This window comes from Pogoniulus pusillus, chromosome 28 (genome assembly GCF_015220805.1).
Source record: "Pogoniulus pusillus isolate bPogPus1 chromosome 28, bPogPus1.pri, whole genome shotgun sequence".
Lineage (NCBI taxonomy): Eukaryota > Metazoa > Chordata > Aves > Piciformes > Lybiidae > Pogoniulus > Pogoniulus pusillus.
This window is the reverse complement of record NC_087291.1, coordinates 5,597,002-5,615,276: the sequence shown is the minus strand read 5'-3', so window position 1 is coordinate 5,615,276 and position 18,275 is coordinate 5,597,002. Positions and strand designations below refer to the sequence as shown.

Here is an 18,275-nt window from a genome sequence, read left to right as displayed (position 1 = left end):
CTGTTTTACAGTCCCTTCCTCTGCACTGCACTATTCCATGTTTATAGTAAATGATAATTCATTCCCAGAGGGTTTAACAAGGAGGTGACTTGGTCTTCTGGGTATGACACTTGGCAAGTGCCTACAGATTCCCTGGCTTACAGTCTTCTTTCATGCATTTGATGACTTTACCTATCTATGCTCACTGTGTCTGAGACATGAGGCAAGAAATGGCCAGGCTAAGTTATGTAAATGTCAGGAGAAGACAGAAGTGGTCATCTCTGCTCTTCCTCCAAATGGGTAAGACCTTTGCAAGAGTTTTCCAATGCCTCAACCTCCTTCCTTCAGCAGGCTTTATCTTCTCCATGTTTTTCCCCTTTCAGGCTTGTCCCCTTTCATAATGTGCCCAAGAGGGCCCCTTGACCTTTGCAAGAGTTCCCCAATGCCTCAGCCTCCTTCCTTCAGCAGGCTTTTATCTTCTCCATGCTTTTCCCCTTTCAGGCTGGTGGGTAACATATTCATAATGTCCCCAGGAGGGCCCCATGATCTCAGAAGAGCCAGGAACACCCAGCACCCACATTTTAAATTAGAGCAGAGAGTAATCTGATCATACTGACAAGTTGTGTATATGCTACCAGGCAGCTTCTGAAGTCACACATCCCAAATATCACATCTGGCACAAGCCCTCCAATGTTAGCCCTCACACAGACATGACGTGCAGTAGTACAGCATCTGATGACATGCCAGATGGCACTGGGAGGTTGATTCCTTAATCTGCTGACCAGCTGTGTCTCCAGCATGGAACTGCTACAATCAAAAGCAAACTATCCTCTATCTACTAGGGCTCTAACACTTCAAGAGGCCCTGCTAGAAGATACTCTTCTGCTGTGTTCTACTGTTTTGGTCGCCACTCTGCCATCACAAAATCTCCTTATCAGGTGCTGTCTTCATCATATAGCTTGAGACAAACTTTCTTATGTCCACACAGAGCAAATCAAGAAGTCTGCAGGGGGCAATATGCATTACTTTGTGGCAATATCTTACTGAAACAGAGAATCTTTGACTGGTAGTTTAAGAGCCAAACTGGTTCAGACTAAGAACTCATTTAAGTCAGAAAGCTGTCTCCAATGTGGCTGTAAGTGACATCTAAGGAAAAGCAACTTATGTCAGGGTAAGTATGTACAACACCTGCCCCAAACATTTTGTGTACTTCCACCCAGTACGTCTGGCTTGGTTTCTACTAAAAGGAATCCAGTTTGTGCAATGTGAGACCATTCTGTGATGTGAGGCTTAAGTGGGGAGGATCAGAGGATTCACTTAAAAAATACACTCCTGATCTGACTTCAAATTCTTGTACAAATGCAGAGAAAGGTACACTAGGGGGAAAACCAACATCAATTCCACCTGACCCCATCTGAACTTCTTGAACCTGCAGCATTCTGTAGAAGGTGGTTCCACAGATCTGCTGCCTGCTTCACAAGGAATTACTTGAATTACCTCCTTTTGGTTTGTTTTCTACCTGGCCCTGACTAATGCCACTTGGCAATCCTTAGCTCTTACACTGGAAAAGATGGTGGTCAATCTCTATTGCCATTTCTCACATAATATAGGGGACCTCTACCTATTCCATTCCCTTCAACTCTTCTCTTTATAGGCTGTAAAGTCTTCCTAAAATGGAAGCTGCCTGTATCACTGGTCACCTTTGCTGCTCTTCTCTGAACACTCACAGTGTTAACAGAAACTTCTGAAATTAGGTGTTAAAATGATGTAGGATTAGTACATAGCTGTAAAAGCTTGCTGCTTCACCCTCTATTCTCTTCCAAACACTTTTTCACATATGGTTAACATTAAAGCTTCTTAACATTTGCCTTCTTGATCAGGACTGACCTAATGCACTCAAGAAGCCATCTGTCATTATCCCAAAACCCAGCTCCTGAGTGGCAACGCCCCAATTTGACCACACACTGCACAAGAACTTCCAGTCAGGCCTGTGACAACTGGAACAACACTAAATGTAACAGAGGAGTTGTTTGTTCAGATGCACATTAGCACAAGAAAAGCTGCCCTTAACATCTTAGCCTCTTCTTCAAGAAGTTTCTACCCATTATTTTACGGCCATTCCTTGCTACACTACCAAATCATCATCTAATAACCAAACTCTTAACCCTGGAATTTTACACATTTAGGCTAGCATCTGTTCCATTTCCCCTTAATCTATCCTTTTGGCCTTGATTGTCTTTCTTAAGATTTTATACCATTTACAAAATGTTCCAGACAAAAAGATGAAGCATTGCATTCCTAACATTTCTTTATGGCAGACTAAGCAAATAAATCAAAGCAAAAAAACACCTTCACAGTTACACAATGGTATCTTCTTTTCCTCCAGGACCTTTTTTGCTTCAAGTCACAAAAAATTTCAAGCCCAGCTTTTCAAATCCCTGTCTGTGTATCAGATTTGCTGTGGAAGATCCATAGTGACTGGTCTGATCTAAAAACTGTTTGCACTCTTCTGAGCATGCACCTGAATCAGTAAAAAGCCTATCTATGACACACATAGTTTGTTTATAGGGACCTATCCAGACTATCCAGTCCTTACAGCATATGGAAGAGGTCAGACAAACAAATGCAGTTATTTGTACAATCCTACTGCAGCTAAACCAACCTAAAGGTCCATCTTCTTTAGAACTGCAATACTACAGTGACTCCTGTGATCATGTTGCCCTGACAACCAATGGAGATCCTCTTTACAGTTAATCTAGCAGACATCTGTATTTTTGGGACAGATTGCCCTGAGTTTCACTGCTCATCATCATTCACATTTTCCATCCCCCCCAACTAAGTACAGAGATTACTAAAATCAAAAGTGTATTGTACAAACCTAGAGTGTGGTTAACTGGTGTCACTGTTGCATTGCATCCTTTTACTTCACTTGCCTGCCTTGTACTGCTGAAGCACAGATCCATATACAAGAATCTGCCTCTCTGTCTTGGAGTATTTTGATTTACAGAAATAAACCTCAAAGGATAAAAACTGTGTGCATACCTTCAGGACAGTCCACTGCTCAACAACAATTGCATCGTAGCCCTGCACGGTTTTACTGTCTTCCACAGCAACATCTTCAAAGAGAAATATTCCATCCATTGTGCCATGTAAAGAATCTGTGAAAATACAGGGTTAGAGGTAAGCACCCAATCATTAGTGAGGCATTTATTAATAACAGATTCTTGCCAGGATGTAAATAAAGAAGTGCATGGACCTTCTTCTGATAGTCCAGCTCTATTAAGTGAATGAGACTAGTGTCTCTGCCAGTTTTTCAGAGCAATCCTACTCTCTGATAGCAAACCTCATCATAGAATCATAGAATCAACCAGGTGGGAAGAGACCTCCAAGATCATCCAGGCCAACCTAGCACCCAGCCCTAGACAATCAACCAGACCATGGCACTAAGTGCCTCAGCCAGGCTTTTCTTGAACACCTCCAGGGATGGTGACTCCACCACCTCCCTGGGCAGCCCATTCCAATGCCAATCACTCTCTCTGGCAGGAACTTCCTCCTAACATCCAGCCTATACTTTCCTCGGCACAACTTGAGACTGTGTCCCCTTGTTCTGTTGCTGGTTGTCTGGGAGAAGAGGCCAGCACCCACCTGGCTACAATGTCCCTTCAGGTAGTTGTAGACAGCAATGAGGTCACCCCTGAGCCTCCTCTTCTCCAGGCTGAACACTCACAGCTCCCTCAGCCTCTCCTCATAGGGTTTGTGTTCCAGGCCCCTCACCAGCTTTGTTGCCCTTCTCTGGACACGCTCCAGCACCTGAACATCTCTCTTGAATTGAGGGGCCCAGAACTGGACACTGTTACTCCAGAGTTTGCCTCTCAAAAATCACAGCTCTCCCATTTTGAATAGGAAAATGAGTTCAGTACTCAGTTCAGCAGTATTGTTCACCTACTTCAAGTTATACACACACCTGGGGGGCTAAACACTATGAACCGGGTCAGCTTTTGAAGGTACACTGATATGAATGACCACACTCATTCACTTACACATGACAGAACCCTACATATGGATCAGCCCTTCCAGTTACAGTGATTTCCATGGACTGGAGATGATCTGGCATATCTGAACAGTGTGAAAGAAAAGATACATTCATAACTATTTAATCAATTTATGAAGGCATTTTGACCATCTGGCTTAGTGGCTCGCTACTCTCATTTGTATTCTCTGCACGTTCAGCCTTTTTTCAGACAACACATACTACTAAAGTTACTTCAGCACCACTTCCACCTCCAGCTTTCCAGTACACTCACAGAATCACAGATTAACCAGTGTGGAAAAGACCTCTAGGACCAGTATGTCCAACTTATCACCTAAGCCTTCTAATTAACTAAACCAGGGCACTAAGTGCCTCATTTAGTGTTCTCTTAAACACCTTCAGCAATGGTGACTCCACCACCTCCCTGGGCAGCCCATTCCAATGTCAGTCACTCTTGCTGTGAAGAACTTCTTGTTAACATCCAGCCTAAACCTGCCCTGGCACAACTTGAGGCTGTGCCCTCTTGTTCTGTCACTAGGTGCCTGAGAGAAGAGACCAACCCCACCTGGCTACAACCTCCCTTCAGGTAGTTGTAGAGACCAATAAGGACTGCCCTGAGCCACCTCTTCTCCAGGCTGCACACCCCCAGCTCCCTCAGCCTCTCCTCACAGGGCTGTGCTCCAGCCCTCTCACCAGTCTTGCTGCCCTTCTCTGGATACCTTCCAGCACCTCAACATCTTTCTTAGATTGAGAGGCCCAGAACTGGACACAGAACTCAAGGTGTGGCCTAAGCAGTCCTGAGTACAGGGGCAGAAGGACTTCCCTAGTCCTGCTGGCCACACTATTCCTGATCCAGGCCAGGATGCCATTGGCCACCTTGGCCATCTGGGCACACTGCTCCTGCCTACCAGTACCCCCAGGTCCCTCTCTGCCTGGCTGCTCTCCAGACACTCTGCCCCAAGTCTGTACCATTGCATGGGGTTGATGTGGCCAAAGTGCAGACTCCTGGTGTTGGACTGTCTCTCCTGTCCAGCTTGTCCAGGTCCCTCTGCAGAGCCCTCCTGCCCTTTAACAGACTCATACTTGCTCCCAACTTGATGCTTCCAGCTTGATTACTCCATCATCAGCAATCAGTCCCATACACAAGAACTCTAGCTTTGTCACTCCTATGACAGAAGAGAATCAGAACCTTTTTTTGTTAAACTAAATGATGATGCAATAGAACTGCATTTAGAAAACCTGCAAATAAGCAGGACTGTGTTCTTTGTGAGCACAGAAAACTCCTACACGTTGCCACACGGTGTGGTTTCCAGCCTTGCTGGTTCAAACAATGCATTTACTCTTTATGACTGATTATGAAGATCTCACTCATCCCTTCCCCACAGACTGCATTTTTGCATATAGTTTCTTTGTATTTTCAGGAAAGCTGTGTTACTTGCACTGCTAAAGGGTTTTGAAATGCAAGCACATAGGCCAAACCAACAGATTACTGCACTGACACAAGAAACTTAACTGCCTGACTGTTTCATCAGGTCCTCCAGCCAGGAGGACCTGGGGGTGCTGGTAGATAGCAGGCTGAAGATGAGGCAGCAGTGTGCCCAGGTGGCCAAGAAAGCCATCCTGGCCTGGATCAGGAACAGTGTGGCCAGCAGGACAAGGGAGGTTATTCTGCCCCTGTACTCAGCACAGGTCAGGCCACACCTTGACTCCTGTATCCAGTTCTGGCCCCTCAATTCAAGAGAGATGTTGAGGTGCTGGAATGTGTCCAGAGAAGAGCAACGAAGCTGGTGAGGAGCCTGAAGAAGAGACTCAGGGGTGACCTCATTGCTGTCTACAACTACCCAAAGGGAGGTTGTAGCCAGGTGGGAGTTGGCCTCTTTTCCCAGGCACCTAGTGACAGAATGACAGGGCACAGCCTCAAGCTGTGCCAGGTGAGGTTTAGGATGGATGTTAACAAGAAGTTGTTCACAGAGAGAGTGATTGGCATTGGAATGGGCTGTCCAGGGAGGTGGTGGAGTCACCATCCCTGGAGGTGTTGAAGCAAAGCCTGGCTGAGGCACTTAGTGCCATGGTCTGGTTGACTGGACAGGGCTGGGTGCTAGGTTGGCCTGGATGATCTTGGAGGTCTCTTCCCACCTGGTTGATTCTATGATTCTATGAACTCTTTGTTATCTAGACAGATTTCTCACCCAAGTGAGGAGACCAGACATTTTTGCTGTGAAATAACAAGCCAGATAACTAAGTAGCTGGGTTACAGGTTAGAAAACACAGGGTGAACAAACCTGTCACATCCAAATTGGTGCAAACTGTAATTATTATCTTTCATTCATAAACAGGACTTTGCTAGACCCTGTGTTTCAGAGTGGGAACCAACTCAACTTCTGTGCAATACATCGTGCTCCAACACTCAAACCCAACCCCAAATCTATTTCAGGATGCATAATGTACAAATCACCACTTAATTTTCCAAAGCAGGGATGACAGGACAGCACCTAAAGCTGAAAGCAGAGACCCATAGCTCCCTACTAGACACAGACATCCAGCTCTTGCTGGGAAGAGTTACACAGCATCAGTGAACTGCTCCTGCATCGTGAACTCTCTTAATGACATTCAGTGTCACACTGTTGGCACAACTGCAGCTTGAGCTCGCCCCACGCGTTTGCCAGCTAATTAATAAGTGATCAAAACCCAATCAGCATGCGTGTGTTTGCACTCACTCATAAATCATCCTCTGTGTTTCACTCTGCTGCACATTCCACTTGTGCAGATCACAGCTTTCACGTTTGCAAACGTGATGGCACATATGTAATGTTTTAGAGACTAAGAGCTGAGCTCTACAGCTCCTAACAGGCAGCAGATAAACTTGGCAGTGTTAGGTTTATAGTTGAACTCAATGATCTTGAAGGACTTTTTCAACCTAAAATCATTCTATGAGTGTATGACTTTGCTTCCTTGTTGGATATACAATGACTACTGTTAAATTACACAGTATCACCAAGGTTGGAAGAGACCTCACAGATCATCAAGTCCAACCCTTTACCACAGAGCTCAAGGCCAGACCATGGCACCAAGTGCCATGTCCAGTCCTGCCTTGAACAGCTCCAGGGACGGCGACTCCACCACCTCCCCGGGCAGCCCATTCCAGTGTCCAATGACTCTCTCAGGGAAGAACTTTCTCCTCACCTCCAGCCTAAATCTCCCCTGGCACAGCCTGAGGCTGTGTCCTCTCATTCTGGTGCTGGCCACCTGAGAGAAGAGAGCAACCTCCTCCTGGCCACAACCTCCCCTCAGGTAGTTGTAGACAGCAATAAGGTCTACCCTGAGCCTCCTCTTCTCCAGGCTAACCAATCCCAGCTCCCTCAGCCTCTCCTCGTAGGGCTGTGCTCAAGGCCTCTCCCCAGCCTCGTCGCCCTTCTCTGGACACGCTCAAGCATCTCAATGTCCCTCCTAAACTGGGGGGCCCAGAACTGAACACAGCACTCAAGGTGAGGTCTAACCAGTGCAGAGTACAGGGGCAAAATGACCTCCCTGCTCCTGCTGACCACACCATTGCTGATGCAGGCCAGGATGCCACTGGCTCTCTTGGCCACCTGGGCACACTGCTGGCTCATGTTCAGGCAGGTATCAATCAGCACCCCCAGATCCCTCTCTGTCTGGCTGCTCTCCAGCCACTCCGACCCCAGCCTGTATCTCTGCATGGGGTTGCTGTGGCCAAAGTGCAGCACCCTGCACTTGGAGCTATTGAACCCCATCCCCTTGGACTCTGCCCATCTGTGCAGGCGGTCAAGGTCCTGCTGCAGAGCCCTTCTGCCCTCCAACCCAGCCACATCTGCCCCCAGCTTGGTGTCATCTGCAAACTTGCTGATGACTGACTCCATGCCCTCATCCAGGTCATCTATGAAGATGTTAAAGAGGATGGGGCCCAGCACTGATCCCCGAGGGACACCACTAGTGACAGCTGCCAGCTGGATGTGGCACCATTCACCACCACTCTCTGGGTCTGGCCCTCCAGCCAGTTCCTAACCCAGCACAGAGTGTTACTGTCAAATCCAATTGGTCCTAAGATACATTCATTTTTGAGCCAGGAAAGAATCCTGCAGAAAGTGAGAGAAATGGAAGGGGGAAACTGATGAGAGAGAAAAAGCTGCTGCATACTAGTGTTTGTTCAACAGTGGTGCTGGTGAAAAACTCTTAGAGAGAAACTGCTTGGTGATGCTCACAAAGATTTTCCCTCTTAACCATAACCAATCTCCTCTCTACCTGTTGTGCCACAGTGTTTAAACTTTTGTGCCGTGAATGCACATCTGCCAATTTTCACGCCTTTGCTCCACACATCATCCCATTTACAAGTTATCTACTACTCTTCCAGAAGTGAAGCACTTGGGTTGTTAAGACTACCTGGGGGAAAGGAGCTCTTTTGGTCAAAAGACACACATAACCTGTGGTGTTTGGACCAGCAGGAATTCAAGGGAAACTCGTACACAGAGGTGTGGAAGGGCAAGGAGATGGACATATAGCACCGAGTCTACCTGCAATACCTTTACCATACAGATGCTCTGGCTCTAGTTGCAACTTAAGCCTATCATATCTTCAAGAGCTAGTCTACTAGGTGAGACTGAGGGAGCTGGGGCTATTTAGTTTGAAGCAGAGGAGGCTGAGGGGAGACTTCATCACTGTCTACATTTTACCTGGAAGGACATAGTGGAGAGGCTGCTGCTGGTCTCATCTTACAGGTAAACAGTGATAGCACAAGATAGAATGGTCTCAAGCTGCAACTGGGTGGGTTTAGACTGGACATCAGGCAACATTTTTTCACAGAAAGAGTGGTCAGGCATTGGAATGAGCTGCCCAGGGAGGTGGTGGAGTCACCAACCCTGGATGTGATGCTTGAGGATACGGTTTAAGGGTGAACTTTTTAGAGTAGAGATAACAGTTGATGGCCCTGAGGGTCTTTTCCAACCAGAATGTTTTGGTGATTCTGTGATTAAGATGACAGTTTGGGGGACAACTCATAAGCAGGACAAATGCCTACATTTATTCCACTGAATCTTACCTAACCTACCCACAGAGATCATCCATCTAAAGCTTGACACAGTGAGTTGGTCTTTCTGGTTTCCACTGTTTCTCATGCAAGGTATTTCCTGACTCTGATGCAGTTGTACTCCCTTTGGATTTAGCTCCTGGACTTTAGCCCACGTTAAAAATGCCTCAAGTAATTTCAGTTGTAATTTCAGGTCAGTAAGAAATGTCAATACAACACATCACTTTGACTTTGCTGTTTGTGGTATAATTTCCCAGTCTTTACTCTTGAACTGACATAATTTCACTCTTTCTTGAAGAAAAGGCTCTGAACATAAAGGTTACAATCACCTCCCTTCCTCTGAAAATGTTCCACTGCATTTTTTATTGAGGTATCCTACTGTGCACAAAAAGCTACTTTCACTGGGTTGTATAAATATTTGATGTAGCTGGATTGACAAAAAGCTATTTTGATGCTCTTCCTTCTTATTTACAAGTATACAGGAAAAGATTTCTTACTTTACCATGACAGTTTTCCTAGTGGGCAACAATTTTCCCCTTGTCTTTGAACTACAACCCCCCCTCATCTAGGAAACAAACCTGTAGGCTGCTGTTGCTTTCAATGAGGAGAACAGTATCACAGTATCACAGTATTATTAGGATTGGAAGAGACCTCACAGATCATCAAGTCCAACCCTTTACCACAGAGCTCAAGGCCAGACCATGGCACCAAGTGCCACGTCCAATCTTGCCTAGAACCAGTTATGTGTGGCTTTACCCGAGGTGCGACCTGAATGTTGGCCTTTGCTTTATATTTATAGCCCTCCCTCCTCCTGAATCGTTTCATCTTCAGTACACACAAAGAAAACAATTCCATATGGATGATAAAAATCTGAGCCACTTCACTGGATAAGGTGACTGTAACTGGCCAAATGCATCACTGGTTCGGCTTTGCCATAGAGGGTGCAAACATGAGAGACAGACAACCTGACCTTCTAAAAACTGATTGCTTTCCTCTTTCAAGCAACTCACATTTTGTTTCATTTGCTTTGTCTTTAAGTACTGTCAATGTTTTCTGGTTGGCTGACTGGCTTTTTCTAAGTTTGAAAGGCAGGGAATTCACAGACAGAATGGTAAAACAAACACAAGAATGCCAAGTAGTTAAAGATCTGCAGTTCAAAGCAAGTAAAGATGAGTGGCTTTGTGATTACTCCCTTAAGGAGCTTCCACTGGAAGGAAGATAGAACCTTCCTTCTGACTGAAGACTTGCTGTTAAAGGAAAGGAGACCCCACCTGTTAACATCTGTGCTAGTTTGAGCCTAGCTAGAAGGTTTTGGTGAGAAGAATTAGATGACAGGCTGTGAAAAGGAAACAATGGTGATGGCTACTGCACTCATAGGCTTGCCGAGATGTATAAGAACAAGAACATAAATACAGGTAAGGCAGTTAAGTTGCTCTCTGCCTCTGGGGCTGCATGAACTTCTCTCTAACCTAACCTGCTGTCTGTGGGACTAATCCATCTGCTTCCTAACCTCCCTGGCTGACCCTCCAAACTACCATAAATGTAGGGCAAAGTCTGGGGTAAGGCAGAGGGGAGGGAGAAGGTGGAAGGGTGGTTGGGAGCCCCTCCTGGGGTCTCAGGTTTCTGGGAGGGCTGCTGTGTTTCTGCATTACTTTTTAGCTTGTATATTTCTGTCTATAGCTGTAGATATTGTAACTATCTGCTTGTATATTGTGTGAGTCTAGTGAGTGATTTCCCTGAGTGTATGGGGGGTGAGTAACAGCCAAGCCATCACAACATCCTTTCCACTTGCAGTAGCATTAATCTGTAGCATGCTGCTACAGTTTCCACTTCTCACTAGAGGAGTGTAAGGGTGCAGTCCTATGATCACTTCAGTCACTAGGCAGGGTCAATTTACACCTGGGAGTACAGGCAGAGCTGGCAGTGACATGGGCTGGATAAACAACACCAGCAAGTCACTGAACTCCAATTTTAAGTAACTCTTATTTGCTAACATAAGGACATTAAATCATAGAATCATTGAATGGTCTAAGTTGGAAGGAACCTCAAGGATCATCCAGCTCCAACCCTGCACCATAGGCAGGGTCACCTCCCACTAGAGCAGGTTGCTCAAGGCCTCATCCAACCTGGCCTTAAACCAAGCTGCTGCTTCTAATGTACTAGCAAAACCTGACCACCTTTAATACATGGGGTAAGCCTGCATGGTTTACATACTGCCATTTGTATTTTTTTCATCTTTCTGTTTATAATTATCTGGTACAATAAGCAAAAAGAAAGAATTGTTATCAGTGAACTTTAAAAATCTTTCAAAGACTAATTATTAAACTGTTGGCAGAAGGAAGAAACAGATTTATGACTACTGACAATCTGGAAATCTTCATTTCATTCGATATTCAAAAGACAAGGAGGAAAAGAAGAAGATAATAATCCTGCTTTTGAGCCTAATAAACAAAATAAGGAATTTGTACTTTAAGCCAAAGAGAAAGCAGGCTTCTAGAACAAAGAAAGGTGATATAACCAATTAAAGAAGTATGCCTTTATTTGAAAGAGGATTAATTACTGAATAAGGAGACCAGCTGTGAAAGGCTGGAGAGGCTGCCATAAAAGGTAAGGAGCTGAAAGTCCTCAGCCCCTTCTTTCTTTCCTCCTCCTCACCTGGGTTGTTCTGTATTCATTGCTGTATGAATGGAAAAGCTCTTCTGTTTGCAGCACAGGAAAATGTTAGGATTTAAAACATTAGCATTTAGATGCAACTGACAGGAATGTAGAGATGTTCTTAGCAGATGCTCTTCTAATAGCATGGGCATGTTCATGGTGTTCTAATGGAACTGTTCTAACTAACACACTTCTAGAAATTCTAGCTCTGAGCTTTTTATTTCTACACGTGTTCTTCTTGTAACTGTACAACACTTACAGTAATCATAGAATCAACCAGGTTGGAAGAGACCTCCAAGATCATCCAGTCCAACCTAGACCCAGCCCTGGCCAATCAAACAGACCATGGCACTAAGTGCCTCAGCCAGGCTTTGCTTGAACACCTCCAGGGATGGCAACTCCACCACCTCCCTGGGCAGCCCATTCCAGTGCCAATCACTCTCTCTGACAACAACTTCCTCCTAACATCCAGCCTAGACCTGCCCTGGCACAACTTGAGACTGTGTCCCCTTGTTCTGTTGCTGCTTGCCTGGCAGAAGAGACCAACCTCATCTGGCTACGTTCTCCTTTCAAGTAGTTGTAGACAGCAATGAGCTCTGCCCTGAGCCTCCTCTTCTGCAGGCTGCACACCCCCAGCTCCCTCAGCCTCTCCTCACAGGGCTGTGCTCCAGGCCTCTCACCAGCTTTATCACCCTTCTCTGGACACAATCCAGTATCTCAATGTCTCTGTTTATTAATTCTTCATCTTCACCTCCAATCTAACTTGTTCTGACATCTGTCCACTTTTACACAATTTGTTGTCCCGTTTGGATTGCAATTTTATTGTCATCATTCAGGCCAACTTTATCTACATCTACAGGCAGTTAAATCAAGCACTCCTCACACTGGTATCCAAGTACATGAACTTCCCCCAGGCCTGTGTCACGTAAATGAACTTCAGAAGTTTAAGTAACAGAAAAATACTGTGTTTATACCATTTTAAGAGTGCACTGATAAGCAGTTTTTATTAAAGAAAACACTGGGCCTGATAGAGCCAATTAGGTTTGTCTCTATGAGTTGCAATTTATCCACACAAAGTAAATGACCATTTGTTTTTAAGCAACTTAACTAGCAATTACAAGGCTTTCCAGGAAGCTGAGTGAAAGCATTCCATCAGCTGAACTTTAGACCTTCCTCTTTTTGCTACTTGCTTGCAAAATGAAAAATTAGGGTTGCTTGTTAACTTCCTGATGGACTTTTACCAGAACTGACTCACATTACTGTTTGTTTTATCCCGAGTCCTGGAATTCTGACCAACAGCAAAATGAGAAGAAGATGCTCTGAGTGCAGCCCCCCTTGTAATTCTGAGACACAAATCCACTAATCTTAGTAGCAGTGCCAAATCCGTGGGTTACCACATTCCTTTTGAAGAATGCAAAACAAACCAAAATGAGATGAAAGATTCAGTCATAGGCACTTTAACTATTAAGTACAGTAAGCATATAAGTCATAGAATTTTCCAGTAAAATTAATTTGGCTTTAAATTCAACTCTTTTTTTTATGTTCAAGTACTTCTCTTGTTTTATTCTCCGGGCCCCTTGGTTATGTCTCTCAGATTCCTACTAAGCATCAAAGTCTTTTTTACTGCAGGCTTGTCTTCAAACTCATGATAGCCATGAGTGTGGTATAGACTGGCTGCTGCATTGAGTCAGACTCAGTGCCTCACTTTCACAACATGCAAAAATCTGGTTTTTAATCTTCTGTTCTTCAATTAAGATCAACATTTATCCATCACACACTGGTGACAATGAAACAAACATAGAAGATGATTTAGTAGAAATGTGTGCCATGAAGGTAGAAAGGGTCTGTCAATAAGTGGCTGCATGGTGGCCAGATGAAAATGCAAGGGCCTAACAGTGACCTGCAATCAGATCCAGATGCAGTGTGTGGCCAGACAGCTAGGAGGAAAGCCACTCTGCCATTTGTGTCATCTGCTTTACAATCTTATTAGTTAATCTATTTTACTTGGTAGTGTTGATTCACTGTATATTTCTGCAATTACAAGATCATCTTCAGCATGTTTGCAAAAGACAATACATGATCTGTTTCCCTTATTCAGATGCCAAAATATTTCCTGTGCTTTCATTCCATTTCACTGAAATACTCTGATCTAAAACAAATCTGCCCCAAGCCTATATTAAAGCACCTCCCAAACGTCTTCTCTTCAAAGATAATGACCTCTATTAGAGGAGAAAGGAAAATAACCACAGCTTAATGCTCTCTGTAATTTCCATACCATTTACCATTCCAAGGCTGAAGACAGCGTTTACCAATGAGCCTCCTTTCCTGAAGTGATCTGTCATATGCTCCAGCCAATTTGCTTCTAAACTGTTGACAGTCTGCCCATTCCTGGAGATCCTCATCGGGATAGTCACCGTGTAATACTGGCTGCACTTTTGGGGGCTGTTGGGCTTGTTGAAGAGAGCGAAGATCTCTGCTCCTACCAGAAAGTGAAAAACAGAGTAATGCAACAACTGTATCATAACATTTCAACGAAGCCAAGGTATAACTCACTTCTTGCCCTCACTCCATTACACTCTGCCACTGGAAAAAACATTCTGAGATGTTGTCATCTCCTTAAGACATTTCTGCAGTGTCTAGCAGAGTAGGGTCCCCAAATCCAGTGTGTTCCAAAGCACAACCACCCTACTGGTAACCAGTGTAAACTGAGATGGGAGAACATGCTCCACAAGCTGCTTTAAGTCCCCAAATCCAGTGTGTTCTAAAGCACAACCATCCTACTGGTTACCAGTGTAAACTGAGATGGGAAAACAAGCTCCACACGCTGCTCTAAGTCCCCAAATCCAGTGTGATCTAAAGCACAACCACCCTACTGGTTACCAGTGTAAACTGAGATGGGAGAACATGCTCCACAAGCTGCTTTAAGTCCCCAAATCCAGTGTGATCTAAAGCACAACCACCCTACTGGTTACCAGTGTAAACTGAGATAGGAGAACAAGCTCCACAAGCTGCTTTAAGTCCCCAAATCCAGTGTGATCTAAAGCACAACCACCCTACTGATAGCCAGTGTAAACTGAGATGGGAGAACAAGCTCCACAAGCTGCTTTAGGAACTGTAGCAGTCACAAAATCACTACAAATTAATGCAGGGAGTATTTTTATCTTTCAACTGAATCAATTGTTAAAAGAGCTGTGACATTAAGGACATTTCAAATATAAAACCTTAGTGCAAATTTAGGAGGAACTGCATTCACAGCCATCAAACTAAAGCATTAAATAGCTTGGGTTTGTTAATACAATGGCATGGACCCAGCAAGTAGTAGTATCATCTAAAGAGAATGCAATGAACCATTAATGTAGAGACTATGCTAGCTGGTTTGTTGATTTACTCTGGGTCTGAGCCAAGGCAAGACATTAACACAGCAGCAAATGAATTCTGAAAGTGGAATTACAAAGGGTCTTACAAAGAACATTTTCTAGCCTCTGCTTCATAGTTCCTGTAGTATATCATAAAAGTAGGCAATGTAAGCTCAGTATCACAAAAATGCCATTGCTGATAGCAAAGCTGAGCTTTCACAGCCCACAACTGGGAGCAAGTTTAGATGCAGATACACCTGCCAAGTTCTCTGAAGGGTACAGCTCTCAACAGAATTAGTGATTAAAAAAATGTTTGGACATTATTTTTTTACTTATTAATGGCTATGGAAATCAATGGTAACATTTCCAGATAACAAAACAATTCCCCCAAATAAATTAATATGAAATTCATTCAATAAGCTCCCTTTGTTTACAAGTGATTGTATTCTAACACCAAGCATTAAAGAAAGAGATGTCAAAAGAAATGCTAAGATTGCTGTCTGTCAAACGTCACTGAGCAAGAAGTAGCATGTAATAGAGGGGCAATGCTCAGAGACAGGCTGGCAGCACTTGGGAGAGCTCACAATGTAACCAAATATGAAAGAGCCCAAGTGATCTTAGACAGGAGCTATGGATTCAGAGTCAAAAGGAAAATTTGTTAATATGAATCATAGAATCATAGAATCAACCTGGTTGCAAGAGACCTTCAAGATCATCCAGTCCAACCTAGCACCCAGCCCTAGCCAGTCAACCAGACCATGGCACTAAGTGCCTCACCAGGCTTTTCTTCAACACCTCCAGGGATGGTGACTCCACCACCTCCCTGGGCAGCCCATTCCAATGCCAATCACTCTCTCTGGGAAGAACTTCCTCCTAACATCCAGCCTACACTTTCCCTGGCACAACTTGAGACTGTGTCCCCTTGTTCTGTTGCTGGGTGCATGGGAGAAGAGGCCAACCCCACCTGGCTACAATGTCCCTTCAGGTAGCTGCAGACAGCAATGAGGTCACCCCTGAGCCTCCTCTTCTCCAGGCTGCACACCCTTAGCTCCCTCAGCCTCTACTCACAGGCTGTGCTCCAGGCCCCTCACCAGCTTCGTTGCCCTTCTCTGGACACGTTCCAGCACCTCAACATCTCTCTTGAATTGAGGGGGCCAGAACTGGACACAGCACTCAAGGTGTCCAGTACTCCAGGTGTCCAGCAATCTTCTTGCTGCTTACTGCTTGTTTAGGAAAAAACAAATCATGACAATTCCAACTCAGAAGAACAGACACAGAAAATGTTGATTCTGACTCCCAAACCAGAATTGTATTAGAAATGGAGATCTTTCTGGTGCTAACAATAGCAAATCATTAAACTGATAAGCCATAAGGAGATGATAACCTGGATTTTACACCAGGCATTTAAGATGGCTGGAAGTCTTTCAGTGGTTAACTTGGTTTGTCACCATCACCAAGTCTATACTATGCAAGCTCTAACAAGCCACTACTGGCAACAGCTTTTACAAGTGAGTCTGCTCATGCATGGACAGACACCTTCAGTTTTCTTCTAGGTAAGGCAGCACTTTTGGATATACCACTGAAAAATCTGTGCCTTGTTCACAGACAAATCATTTTCAAGACAGTTTATTGAAGAGAAAGTGAATGAGTGCTGAAAAGTATTTGGGGAGAAAAGAAAAAGGAGCATAAAAGTAACACCTAAGAAGTATAAAAACTAAAAGAAATTAAGATTCTCCAAATAGTAAGAAATATTACTGGTTTTTTTCTCTGAAGTTTTAAAAATGGAAAAAGGAGCTCAAGAGTCCTGTGTCCAGTTCTGGGCCCCTCCATTCAGGAGAGATGTTGAGGTGCTGGAATGTGTCCAGAGAAGGGCAACAAAGCTGGTGAGGGGCCTGGAGCACAGCCCTGTGAGGAGAGGCTAAGGGAGCTGGGGGTGTGCAGCCTGCAGAAGAGGAGGCTCAGGGCAGAGCTCATTGCTGTCTACAACTACCTGAAAGGAGAACGTAGCCAGGTGGGGTTGGTCTCTTCTGCCAGGCAAGCAGCAACAGAACAAGGGGACACAGTCTCAAGTTGTGGGAGGGGAGGTTTAGGATGGATGTTAGGAGGAAGTTCTTCCCAGAGAGAGTGATTGGCATTGGAATGGGCTGCCCAGGGAGGTGGTGGAGTCACCATCCCTGGAGGTGTTGAAGCAAAGCCTGGATGAGGCACTTAGTGCCATGGTCTAGTTGACTGGCTAGGGCTGGGTGCTAGGTTGGCCTGGATGATCTTGGAGGTCTCTTCCAACCTGGTTGATTCTATGATTCTCTGATTCCTATTTAATAAATAGGCTAATTGGAAAAAAACAAACACCTGATGCTTTCTATTTCACACTCCCAAGGAAGGATGGAGGATGGCTGCCAAAGACTGAACTACATTTTCCACGGGAGGAAAAGCGAGTGCTTCAACAACAAAAATTCACACACAAGTAGCAAAGAAATCAGCCATGTCTCATGGGCAATAGATCTGGGAAAATCCTCCTACAGGTGTGCTGTCACATAAAGCTGCCTTTTCAGACCTTCCATCTTGGAAAGCATTTGCATAACTCATCAATTAAACATAGGTGTGACTCAGAGAAAGAATGATAAATGAGGAAACCAAATATGTCTTTAAAACAAGCCCTCTTATCTGGCAAATCAGCAGCTGTAATAAAATCCTGGTTGGCAAGATTGGAGGTGATCAGGCTTCGTATTATGCAGAAACATTAAGATAATGGTAACTTGCAGCAAAAGATTTTCACTGTTAATTACAGAGGAGAATATGAAACTTGCTATGTTAACTCTCTCAAAGGCAGAGTATATAGAAAGAGAAAACAGGTCTGACTAGACTTGGAGATAACTCATGTAAAACTATAAAACTAAAAGAGAAGTTCTAATATGTAAGATTCTACTGTAAACCAGAACAATATATTCAAATAATAGCGATGCTTTGACCAAATCTGGGTGCCCTTTTGACCAACAAAAATTGAAGAGTGATGAATGTTTACTAGAGTGTGATCCAATTTGATGGCAAAAATCACACTGAAATCCAAGTGAAACTAAGACAATGCAAAGTTATTCTCAGTTCTATATGCAAAACCCCCAAGCTGGTCAAATGGTTTGACCTGGTATGTAAAGCATAAAGAATACAGATAAATTGAAGTCAAGGACAGTACCAGGTGAAAGGAATGGAGATGGAA

At 44.4% G+C, this 18,275-nt stretch overlaps 1 protein-coding gene across 2 annotated transcripts in view; it reads right to left on the bottom strand.

Moving 5' to 3' along the window:
- Nucleotides 1–18,275, bottom strand: part of RFTN1 (raftlin, lipid raft linker 1) — a 134,711-nt gene that overhangs the window by 23,102 nt on the left and 93,334 nt on the right. The window contains exons 6-7 of one of the 2 annotated variants that reach the window (XM_064167210.1): nucleotides 13,981–14,184; nucleotides 3,022–3,137 (exon numbers count right to left, since the gene is read on the bottom strand). In XM_064167210.1, the coding sequence (XP_064023280.1) occupies nucleotides 3,022–3,137; nucleotides 13,981–14,184 (320 nt within the window). The remainder of the gene's footprint in view (nucleotides 1–3,021; nucleotides 3,138–13,980; nucleotides 14,185–18,275) is intronic. The other variant, XM_064167211.1, reaches the window with a different exon arrangement.